Genomic DNA, 11,632 nt, shown 5'->3' with positions numbered 1-11,632 from the left:
AAAGCCTCGGCTGAATCATCAGCTTTTATCCCAGCAGGCATGTTTTCCTCCGCCAGCCTCTGCAGTGAAAATAAAAGTTATTGTAAGCTGAAGGAAGGTGACAATCTTATCCTATAAAAAAACCCACAAACTGCATTATTGTCCCTATAAACTTTATCTTTCCTGCTCTCCTTTTCTAAAGCAAGGCTTAGAGAGTCTTTCACCATCAGGACAAACAGCTGACACAAACCAAGTTAGGTTTCTCAACCACAGTTTCTTCACCTGAACACTTTCAGGCTGTGACATGCGTGAATCCTTCGGATCATGACCTGACCTTGTGCCACTTTCTTCACATGTGTTGAGAAAATAACTGCAGTCATGCTCAGTGAGTAAGGATGTTCAGCGCATAAATATCGCAGTTATGCTCCCATTTCCTTCGGTTTCACAGCCGCCCTTTGTTCAGGACGTCGGCAGGAAAGAGTTTGTCACTCGGATTAATAAATTCCATTAAATAAACAGGAAATCAGTTGGAATGAGGTCAGAATGAAGTGTTTGGGAAAAGGTTGGAGAGAGTTCAGGGGGTTTTCAAGTCAACGCCAAGACAAAATACAGGATATAAATGATGTCTAATCTACTGTTTTCTTTATTTATGCATCAATATTCTATGCAAAAAAAAAATTTTGTTGTTGCTTTCTGAGTTTAAAGTGAAACTTTCTTATTCAAATCAGTATAGCTTATTATTCTGTGAAATGAAATCAGCCTAGTCATGCTGACTGGCCTGCAGTTGCTTTTCAGGTGCAAAATGTGAAATATTTCATCATGCTATAAATACTTTCTAGCCAAATTAGAAACTAAGCTCAAACTGTCCACACGTCCCATCATAGAGCGGCTCTTAATACCCAAGATGCCTCGTTTTCAAGAGGTGCCGTGAAGAAGGAGGTTTATGAGGAAAGGTTGAAGGAAGGTCAGAGGGTTTTCAAAGTCCAAACTGAGGCAACCGAGGAAGTTCAGCACACTGTATAAAGTATTTTGAAATACATACTTTTTTTTTTTTTTTACAGTGCAGCCAAGAAATAATCTTTGAGTCCTCACATTGACAGACACACTGCTGTAGACAGAAATGTATACAAGTCACCATTAGGATTCACTGAATGTCAGAAAGCTTTTAAGGTTTGATATCTTACATTGTGCTTGAATAGTATATTACTGTATAGTGTGATGGGTTGGTGGCTTGCAGCCTGGTGTCAAAGGGGTCAGGGTGAAACTGTAAACCTGCCGAAACTCAGGGAGCTGTTATATTTAGCCTCTGCTCAGGTGCTGTAGAAAGCCGCACACACACACTGCAAATGAAGTTGGCTTAAATAGACGATCAAAATAATAATGTACTGTATATACTGTTAATTTGCCACCTGGAGTGCCATGATTTTTAAGATCCACTCTTTCCAAGCACTTCCAAGACAAAGTGGAGTTCATAAAAGCTGCCCAGGCCCCTCAGCTATCAGGCAATCTGGACTTTATGTCTAGGATCTTATGTTGAGGTTATTTTAATTGCATTTCTCAAGGGAGTCTGCACTTCTATTAAAATGTTTGGTCACTGTGGGCTTTTTGATGTTTATGCCAAATCACTATATATAGTGATCATGGCCATCATGACTCAGTGGGACAACCCAGTGTGAGGAAGCACAGTGAGAAGATGTGAGCCTCTGCACGTTTCCTGCAGGTTTCATCTCAGGCTCCTTCTGTCACATATTACAGCAACAAATAGCAGACTAACGTGGTAGGACACAGATAAAATACAATTAACTACGGAGAAATGACATTCAAACACGAAATACATTATCTACAATATTTAGAAATCATCAGATGACTACTACTGCCCATTTTTAAAACGACAAAGCAACAAATAGCTGAAGAAATGTTCGAAAATCAGTCAATTAAAATATATAGAGAGTAATATTTCATATATTCAATGTGAATTACTGCTGCGGCTCTAGCAGAAATTCAGTAAACACAATGAAGCGACTAATCAGAATAGAGATCATAGCCTATATTTAAACTCAAAACAAATAATGATAGACGCGTAAGATTAGCAGCCGAATGAATAGAATTCACCACGGGGAGGCGCTGTGCCTGCCTCTATGTGTGTGTGAGAGCGCGCGCGCCGGGATGCGTCTGCGCGCGTGTGTATTTCGTCACCGCAGTCACGTTGCTTCCCGGCCAGGCGGGGTTAAATAGGGGATGTGTGCCGCAGACCGGCAGATTAGCCCGTCTCAACGCACTCTGCAGACATTGTGAACGACCAGGTTCATTCCGCCTGAACGGAGGAGGCTCCTGCTCAAACAACCACCTGCTCGACACTGTCCGTTTTTTCCTCGGGATCTAAGCGGCTCTTCAGTCCTTAAGGAATGCCCAGAGAGCTGACCCAGAGCAGGATCCAAAAGATCTGGATTCCCACCAAGGATGACAAGCCGGCACCCCGGAGAGGTAAAACCCTTTACAATTTTTGTGCTTTTCTTGTAGTCTTTGTCTTTCCTCATATAGTATCACTACAGAGTGATACTATTCCTACAGTACATTAACACAAAGCGTTGATAATTTTACATGGCAGCTCCCTTTATCTCTAATGCCTAGCTAGGTGAGGAAGCGTGTGTCTCCTTGTGTTCACTGCTACTGTGTAAGATTGCAACATCACTTGGCTACCTCTGTTGCCGTAACACAACCACATAACGCTCAGTAGAATTTCTATGGAACTAAACAGTGATTTTTTTTTTCTACATTTCCGCTCCAACTTTATTGTAGTTCTGTCGCTATGATTGAACTACAGCTGCAGTTAGCAATAAGCTCGAGCGCTGCTGTGATGTGACTTCAGCGCACCTGTCCTGCTCCGGGCTTTTGACTCATCGTTTCATTGATTGGTGGTCTTCATCAGCACGCGCGGCACGTCACGGCCCTCCAACTGGGGCATGTCGAAGCTCCGGTCACCATGGTTACCACAGTGCCGGGCAACCCGTGTCTGACGCTTTTGAAGCGGTACCGTTTTCTAATTGGTCGGCGGGCAGCGCGTGTGCATGGTACGACCCTGCCGCTGTCTCGTTCCTGGCAGTATACCAAAGAGACCACAGGGAAGAGATTATTGATGATGATGAGCAGAAAACGGGGACTTTTGTTTATACAAGAACTTCTAATCACTTAAGCGTCACTTCTCTCCTTTATTTTTGCTTTTGACGATGTGTTAAAGCTGCTGTTAAGGGTGACAGAGGTAAAATATCTACAAATCTGTTCCAATCTTTTAGCTCCAGCCTTCTCAGACCCAAAATTGGAATGGCAGAGGAAGATTTTTTACCCTATTTGTGTGTTTTATAGTGCTTAATTTTTCATGCTACGACTAGAGAGTTTTAAATATAACGAAAAGATGAAGGTGTAAGAAAGACAGGGTTTCTTTATAATGACTGAGAAGATTTCATTCAGACGCTGTGGCTCCACATCTGGACTCACAGTGGTCGCGGCACCCTCTGCTGCTGCTCATTGATTACTGATGGGATATTGTAGTTCACTGGAATTACTCGAGTTCTGAAGTCTGATCAGACAAAATTTAGGCTTTTAACAAATGTGTCTCCAATTTTTTTAATAAAGAGGAGAGTTGAAAAAGAGCTAGGAGATAGGATGGGATAGGATGTTGTGCAGGTGAGCTGGGTTGATTTGGGGATGATGAACCAGATGTCTGAGGATCAGCTAAGACTGTGATCCGTTTGTTTAAGCAGTGTGGCTCTTGTGTTATGGAAACAAGATTAGCAGCACTGCAAGGAAGTATAAATTAGGCGACGATGCTTACACCTGCAGTGATGGAGAACGAAAAGAATCCTGCACACCTGCATGAAAAAAAGACCTTTACAAGACATGGAAAGTATTTACTTATACCCCCTGCTCACGGATCCACACATCATATGATATAAAATCTCCTTGGGGCTGGGGTCACAGTATTTGGTCAAGTGAAAACAACCGGCTTGTATAAACAGATGGGAGCAAAAGGCAATTCTGATGGCTGCAGACACCCATGTGCTTGCTGGGAGTGTGTCAGCATGGAGAGAAATAAACGTTATAGGTGCAGAAGTCATTTTAATAAATAAACTCAGGCAGGCTGCAGCTCTTGGTGACCAGTTGTTATGTATTAGCCAGCTCTTTGGCTACTGCTTATGGCCCTCTCAGGTTGCAGAGCACAAGATATCAACCCTGTCCTTGCTGCAGTTTTGTAAACAGGCACTGTAACATAACAGGGAATCATAACTTATCCCCCCCTGACATCCCTCTCTGCAGCTGCTGGCGCTCCCCACTTCGCCAACCCCCCCACAGTCATCGTGATGGTGGGTCTTCCGGCACGAGGCAAGACGTACATGTCCAAGAAACTCACCCGATACCTCAACTGGATTGGCATGCCCACCAAAGGTACACAACACTCACTGAGATGCACGTCAACAGCAGCACAGTTAATCCAGTAGCTTCTCAGTTACAGGATGAGGCGCCACTTCCTTGAAGTGTTTTGCCTGGCAGCATCAAATCACGTTTCTACGCCGAGGACATCGTTTCATGCTTGTTGCTTCGTCCTGTGTGTGTGTTGTTGCAGTCTTCAATGTTGGAGAGTACCGCAGGGAGGCGGTGAAGAACTACAGCTCCTATGACTTCTTCAAGCCTGATAATGAGTGTGCCGTGAAAATCAGGCAGTAAGTTCTCCACTAATACACATCACAGTAAGAGTCACCTGCTGCATATGTTCGAACAATAACACTAAATGAACATCTCCACTCCTTCCTTTAGGCAATGTGCCTTAGCAGCTTTGAGGGATGTCAAGTCTTATTTGAAGGACGAGGGAGGCCAAGTAGCGGTGAGTTTCCCAGCATGCATCACATGCTTTTTGAAAACTTCGTCTGAATATGTGACATGACAAATTGCCTCATCGTCTTACAAAGCTGCTTCATGTTTCTTTCAGGTCTTCGATGCCACAAACACAACAAGAGAAAGGCGAGAGATGATCCTCAAGTTTGGCACTGAGAACGGCTTCAAGGTAAGTGTTGCTGCGACGACCTGAGGAGTCCAGGCATGACCTCATTGACAATCCTTTGAGACGCCATGTTGAACTCCTTTTCCTTTCTGTGCCCAGATCTTTTTCATCGAGTCCGTGTGCGACGACCCCAACGTCATCGCGTCGAACATCATGGTGAGTGACAAACATGACATCACAATGCTTCCTGGTGCTGTGCGAAACCACATTCAATGTTTATAACTCTCTGGAATCAGGCGTGTTATCGGCCGTCTGACAATCTTCCCTCCCTGCACAGGAAGTGAAAGTGTCATGTCCAGACTACCGGGACTGCAACAAGACTGACGCCATGTTGGATTTCCAGAGAAGAATTGAATGCTACAAAACCAGCTACCAACCTCTGGATCCTGACGAGCATGACAGGTAAATGATCAGCATTGATCCGGTCAGCATCTATCACTTTCCAGTACAAACTCCCACAGTTGCTCATCCCCTCCTGTTTGCTCTCTTCCTCCAGGGACCTCTCATTCATCAAGGTGATAGATGTGGGTCGGCGTTTCCTCGTCAACCGCATCCAGGATCACATCCAGAGCAAGATCGTCTACTACCTGATGAACATTCACGTCCAGCCCCGAACCATCTACCTGTGTCGGCACGGAGAGAGCACCGACAACCTGGAGGGACGGCTGGGCGGTGACGCAGGCCTGTCCCAGCGGGGCAGACAGGTATGAATAGAAAGGACACGATTAACAAGGTGATTTATAACATCATAATGGATCCGCTTCAGGTGTTGAATCCTGTTCCCTCCTCACTGTAGTTTTCAGCAGCCCTGGCTCGGTTTGTGGAGGAGCAGCAGCTGAAGGATCTGAAGGTTTGGACCAGCCAGCTGTGTTCCAGCATCCAGACCGCCGAGCACCTGGGAGTCCCGTATGAACAGTGGAAGGCTCTCAACGAGATAGACGCCGTGAGTATGACTCTAGCGCGCTCTGTTGCAGCACGCCACATCACACAGCTTCATCCGTCATCCCCAAACTGACGTATTATGTTTGTTTCTCCAGGGAGTGTGTGAGGAGATGACGTACGATGAGGTGAAGGAGAAATTCCCAGAGGAGTTTGCTTTGAGAGATGAAGATAAATTCTACTATCGCTACCCCGCTGGAGAGGTACACACACAGCCTCCAACCACTGGACACCTTCACACTCTGCAACCCTGTTTAAGAGGTATTTGATCTAACTATGATCAAATAAACTAACAATGATTAAAAACCCTCCTGATTGCAGTCCTACCAGGACCTTGTCCAGCGGGTGGAGCCAGTCATCATGGAGCTAGAGAGGCAAGAGAACGTCCTGGTTATCTGCCACCAGGCCGTCATGCGCTGCCTGCTGGCCTTCTTCCTGGATAAGAGTGCAGGTGGGTACTATAAGTCCCATAAACCCACTGTTTTAGTGTCATAATCTAATAATGACTCAATCTGATACAACTGTGCTCATATCTATGTTGGATTGGCTGTTCCAGATGAGATGCCCTACCTGAAGTGTCCCCTCCACACTGTGTTGAAGCTCACCCCGGTCGCCTACGGGTGCAAAGTGGAGTCCATCTATCTGAACGTGGAGGCGGTGAACACCCACAGAGACAGACCAGAGGTAAGAAACTAATTACAGGGAATTTTCTGCTCGTCCCTGCTGAACTGAAATCTATATCACATCCTGTCTAAGTACTGTGAGTGACAGTCTGTCGTACGTATGATATTTCTTACCCTGCAGGAGGTGAAGAGGGGACCCGGCACATTGATCAGGAGGAACAGTGTGACTCCTCTGACCAGCCCTGAGTCAAACATCAAGAAACCTCGCATCGATGACCTGGATGAGGCTCCAATCCAGGAGCTGCCTCCATCTGTGGCGTCACTGGCACTGTGCAGCCCCTCACACCTCCCTCTCGCGTTGGCCGGACAGGTACAACAAATTTTATAGTAAATTTGGGAAGAAGTTTGTGTTTCTGCATACAAGTCTCATTTTATCAGGATGGAAACCCTCTGAACAGCATTTACGACGTCAGAATAAGAAACAAAAGATTTCCGTCATCTCCTTCCTGGCAGCCTCTGTAAAGACTGCATGTATGCTCGCTCACTTGTTTCCCCTTCCTCTTTTCCTCTGCTGCCATCTCCTCCTCTGCACCTCACAGCACTGGCTGGGCAAAGTTTGCCTGTAAGTATACGCTCACTTCACTATCTGTCGCTGCCTCGCTCTTTTTATCTCATTCCTCCGCTCGCTTCCTGTCACTGTGTTTTTGTTTACATTGTGTTCAGTTCTTTTCCCAGACTCCCATAATACTGAGCTGAGAACAGCACACTTAAATCTCATTTGTAGATCTGATTATGTAAAGAATGTACATACTGTACCTTTTTTAATAGTCTCATTTAAATACCTTCTATCAAGTCTGTTAATCACAGTTTTGAGTATTTAGCATTATTCATAAATGCAACATATTGCAGTAAACTGACATTTGAGCCAGGATATGTTGCAGACGTGACTCATGGGAAATTACAGTCTGTACTGAGGAGTAGCAGCACTGTTTACTCTCAGTGAGGGAAAAGAAAAAAAGATTTCATACTGTATTTGTTCATAGGGAGCAGTTTACATTCCTGTCATTCCTGCCTGCTGTCATCATTGCTGTCGTCACCTCACTGCTTGTTGTACTACGCTGGTTTACGCTGACTGTCCTGTTGTTGTCTCTGTGTTTGGTTTATTTCTGGCCCGTCTTGTCCTGTCGCTTAAAGACGAACCATCCTCCAATATCTGAAAGTGGTTTCTCTCTTAGTCTTTCAAAGGTAAACAAACTCGCTGTAGAGGCTTTGCAGTTGCTTCATAGTTCCGCCAGCAGCCACATCTGAACAATAAGTGCAGATACGTATCTGACAACAAGACCAAACCGGTTTACTGTGCCACAGTGGACTCTTCATAAGTATACAAAATGTCCCCAAGCTATGAGACAAACTAGCTAGCAGGCTCATTTAGCATAGATGTAATATGCTAAGGCAAGCTTCCACTAGATGCACTTGTTTTGTGCTAATTAAGTGTGCTAACATGAAACATAAAACAATGATGGTGAGTTAGTTAGCATTCTAACAAGCTGACAATATTCACAAACAAAGTTATTTTTTTGTGATGGACTATTAAAACATTTTACAAGAGCCAAACTATTATTTAAATGACTATAGCCAGCAGGCCCATTTCGATTTACATGCTAACACTAGCTGTTAATGAGGCAATGACGGTCAGCTCGTTAGAGTGCTTAATATCCTCCTTTTGTTAAATTCACTGGGCTATTCCTCGTGGGAACGATTTCAACTCTAAAGTCGGATCAGCAGGCAGTCGAATGAGCATGCAGTGTCAGTAAACTTCGTGACTACGCGAGGGGAAGTAGCATGTCTGCACTAGATTTGCTGGCACAGTGGAAAAGAATGGAGAACGATGTTGGGTGTGTGAGGATTCTGTCAGCTTCATTCATAATCACCTGAGGATTAACTCGGCGCAGGCACGCACACACACACAGCCACAACAACCTATTCACACACTCATGAGCTCGTTGCTAGCTTTCACACCCTCTAAAAATATCATAGAGGAAGTCAGGGCCTGAGAAGACACAGGTGATGTAAGTTGTGGTTAAGGGATTACCCATGATGAGAGAGTACCAGTTGCCCAGGGGATATATATTTATTTGTATTTATGTAGGAGTGCTGCCTTTTGTGTTCTGTGTTGAGCTTGTGACATCCACATGTATTGTGCTGCATAGTTAATACATGCCACAATACAGCAGCCATCTGAAGTTCTAACATTTGTTGCATTTTGTCGTGTGTGTGTTTACAGAACCTGAGGAGAAGCTCATCTGGCCGCCATGACGTCCTGCAGCCCTGCCAGTGAAATTGCACCGATGTGTCCGGAGAGTGGATCACTGACAAAGAAATTTATTTTTCAAAAAGCTACGTTTCTCAGCCTGTCCAATGTCAAGGATCAGTTCATTTGATGTTTCATCAGTTTGTCAGCTGAGGACACGAGTTGTCTCACCTTTAATTGTTCAGAAAGGACAGGTTATTTAACTGCTGTCCTATCAGATATTTATGTTCAGAGAGGTGTCATTTCAAAGCAAGGCTCCTTCTTGCTATTGATAGACATTTTCTTTCTCTCTGACTCTGATGAATCTGTGCTCAAATGTTTAATGTATTCCGACTGAAAGAGGCAAACTGTGACTCACTGAAATCACCAGTCATTCCTGTTGCATCTCACAGCTCAGATGGCTGACTGTCTGGGAAACCAGTTTCTTCTGGTTTGTTGTTTTGGGAGAGACCAACCCTCATGCCTCGGTGAAACTTTAAGCTCATCCTTTTTTTTTTGTTTCAACTTGAGGTTGCACTGTTATTTTAAACAGGAGATTTACATTGACATAGTAAACTCCCTAGCACTTCTTTGGAAGCACTTCATGCACGTGCTTGTCTCCAAAAAAAGAGCGTCATGATTTAGTTGACTCCTTTGTACGCTGACACGCTACAAATTAAGCGATTATTTTGCACAGTGGGGATAAATTTGTACTTTTGTTTGGTTTTTGTGTCACTGTGTTTTCCATGTCGTTTTACTTCACAGTGATGGAGGTGATTTTTGCCGTAGAGTGCCTGTAGTGCTTGTTTCGCAAGCCAGACGCCGTCTCTCTTGCTCTTTCTCTGGAATTGATTGCTCGAGGAGAGGCACCACGTTTCACCTAATAACTCCACATATCATTTCAATATTTAATACACAGTTTGAGTGTTTATTTTTCATCGTGTTTAGTTTGAGTGCTACGGTACATGCTGATCGTTTGACTGTCTACTGATGGGAAACTTAATATTCAAGTTTATTTTCCTTGATTCCCTTTTTGCTGTCATTGTCTGCTACGCACAAATGTAGGCACCTATATTTTTATGATAACAATGCGTGCTGTTAATAATATCTTTGTAAATGTTAGTGTAAATACAGTATAACTGGAGATGGATGACCTGGGTGTGTTTTAATGAAAATGTGTGTACCTAATTGTTTTTGTACTAATGTGTTGGGACTGAATGAAAAGCACGAGCTGTAGAGACAGAAGCCATCGCTTCCCTCTCTCTCAGTAAAACTTTTGTTAACATGTTTGCTTGAGATACTTGAAATGGGGGTTTTTGTTTTTGTAAAAACAGTTTTATTATATTCTTTATTTATTTTTATGTAGTTCTGAATGACTGCTTGGAGTGATGGCACTTTGTTTTAATCAGAGAACGATGCATGAGAGGACAGTATGTTGTAGAGTTGATTTTGCATCTGCTGGACCAATAAATGAAGTCCAGGAAAAGAAACAGTGTGTGGTCTCCTTGTTTTCATCGTCAAACATTGACATCACGTCTATCCATTTTGTTGCCATTTATGGAGCTTATCTGCAGGCACCCCTGCCTTCACCACCTCACTGCCATTCATGAAATCAGTGACTAACACTGTGGGTCACATGATGTTGATTAGACTAATTGTGATTGGGCGTATTCAGGATGTTGCTGTGAAATTGCATCAGAGTGGATAATAAAAGAGCTCTCTCTCTGTCTGCAGCAAGGCTGAGCGCAGGATATGACGTTATTGTAGTGGTGACACATTCAAGGTCCAATGGAAGATTAAAAAAATAAAAAAATACAGGACAGAGTGCTCGGTGACAATATTGATATTGCAACAGAAAACATGTGGCTGCCAACATGTTACAAAAGCGATGAACATATTATTGACACGTCACAAACCTCTATGTTTTGTAAGTACAAAGTAGCAGCACATGGTTCAACAGTCAGCTTTAATGTGGTGCATGTGGCAGGCCTGTAAAACTTTAAATGGATTTCTCCTCATACTATCCCCATGACGGGTGATCCATTGAACACTGAAGTAGACAGTTAAAGTTTAGGGAACTGCCATAACGTTTGGTACGTCTGTGTCCTCCTCAGGGTGAATTATAGCCACTTAATGTGTGATCTAGCTCATCTGTTTGTCTAACGTACTAAAATGAATGACATTGACATCAGCCTCAGCTGTACCTTGTGTTTACTGCTACTTAGCATGCTAAAATAAAAAAATGGTGTTATGATAAACTAAACATAAGCATGTTAGCATTGCCACTGTGACCACAGAATGCTTATGTTACAGCACAGCACCTTGAAAAGCTGTTAGCATGGCTGCAGACTCTCTGACATACATTAGTAGACAGTTGGGCATTTTGTGCAAAGTGAAGCACAAACTATTGTTTCTTTGTTTTTCTTTAATTGAACTCCATCTTTTTACAAGCTGAAACTGCAGTGAGAAATTGCTGGCAGACATGACATTGTCTGGAGGGGAAAATGTTCATTATATCCAGACAGATCTTTGTATCACATTTCATCTGATGGCTAACAAACAGCAATGCTGATCCTTACTGACCTGCCAGCATACTGCTGGTTTGAATACATAATGAATATTAATTAACACACCAGATATCTACCAGCTGCCTGCACTGCTCAATGCCTGAACCACACAAATGAACAAACTACATGAAGATGTTGGTTTACAGTGTGGACCCACGGCTGTTGTCTGCTAATAGCG

At 43.6% G+C, this 11,632-nt stretch overlaps 1 protein-coding gene across 3 annotated transcripts; it reads left to right on the top strand.

Annotated features, from left to right (window-relative positions):
• Positions 1 to 2,133: 2,133 nt before the first annotated feature.
• pfkfb3 (6-phosphofructo-2-kinase/fructose-2,6-biphosphatase 3) lies at positions 2,134 to 9,329 on the top strand. Of its 3 annotated transcripts, XM_076721921.1 has the most exons (16): positions 2,258 to 2,463; positions 4,294 to 4,422; positions 4,601 to 4,697; positions 4,792 to 4,858; positions 4,964 to 5,038; positions 5,135 to 5,191; positions 5,313 to 5,437; positions 5,532 to 5,739; positions 5,832 to 5,978; positions 6,073 to 6,177; positions 6,296 to 6,425; positions 6,531 to 6,658; positions 6,779 to 6,967; positions 7,197 to 7,219; positions 7,792 to 7,842; positions 8,882 to 8,996. In XM_076721921.1, the coding sequence occupies exons 1-16, from the start codon at positions 2,385 to 2,387 to the stop codon at positions 8,886 to 8,888; spliced, it is 1,617 nt and encodes a 538-aa protein (XP_076578036.1). In that variant the 5' UTR covers positions 2,258 to 2,384; the 3' UTR covers positions 8,889 to 8,996. The 3 variants fall into 3 exon arrangements, with proteins under 3 accessions (XP_076578038.1, XP_076578036.1, XP_076578037.1); XM_076721923.1 differs by lacking the exon at positions 7,792 to 7,842 and having other exon boundaries at positions 2,134 to 2,463; positions 8,882 to 9,329; XM_076721922.1 differs by lacking the exons at positions 7,197 to 7,219; positions 7,792 to 7,842 and having other exon boundaries at positions 8,882 to 9,329.
• Positions 9,330 to 11,632: the final 2,303 nt, after the last annotated feature.

The sequence above is a fragment of the Chaetodon auriga genome, chromosome 22, assembly GCF_051107435.1.
Source record: "Chaetodon auriga isolate fChaAug3 chromosome 22, fChaAug3.hap1, whole genome shotgun sequence".
Classification (NCBI taxonomy): Eukaryota; Metazoa; Chordata; class Actinopteri; order Chaetodontiformes; family Chaetodontidae; genus Chaetodon; species Chaetodon auriga.
This window is presented reverse-complemented; position numbering and strand designations above follow the sequence as displayed.

Bases quoted from the DNA above. Each gene is read 5' to 3' on its own strand.
- pfkfb3 (XM_076721921.1), top strand. From the start codon at position 2,385: ATGCCCAGAGAGCTGACCCAGAGCAGGATCCAAAAGATCTGGATTCCC. The intron at 5,740-5,831 runs GTATGAATAGAA...TCCTCACTGTAG, and splicing joins TGTCCCAGCGGGGCAGACAG to TTTTCAGCAGCCCTGGCTCG. The intron at 6,968-7,196 runs GTACAACAAATT...TGCACCTCACAG, and splicing joins CTCTCGCGTTGGCCGGACAG to CACTGGCTGGGCAAAGTTTG.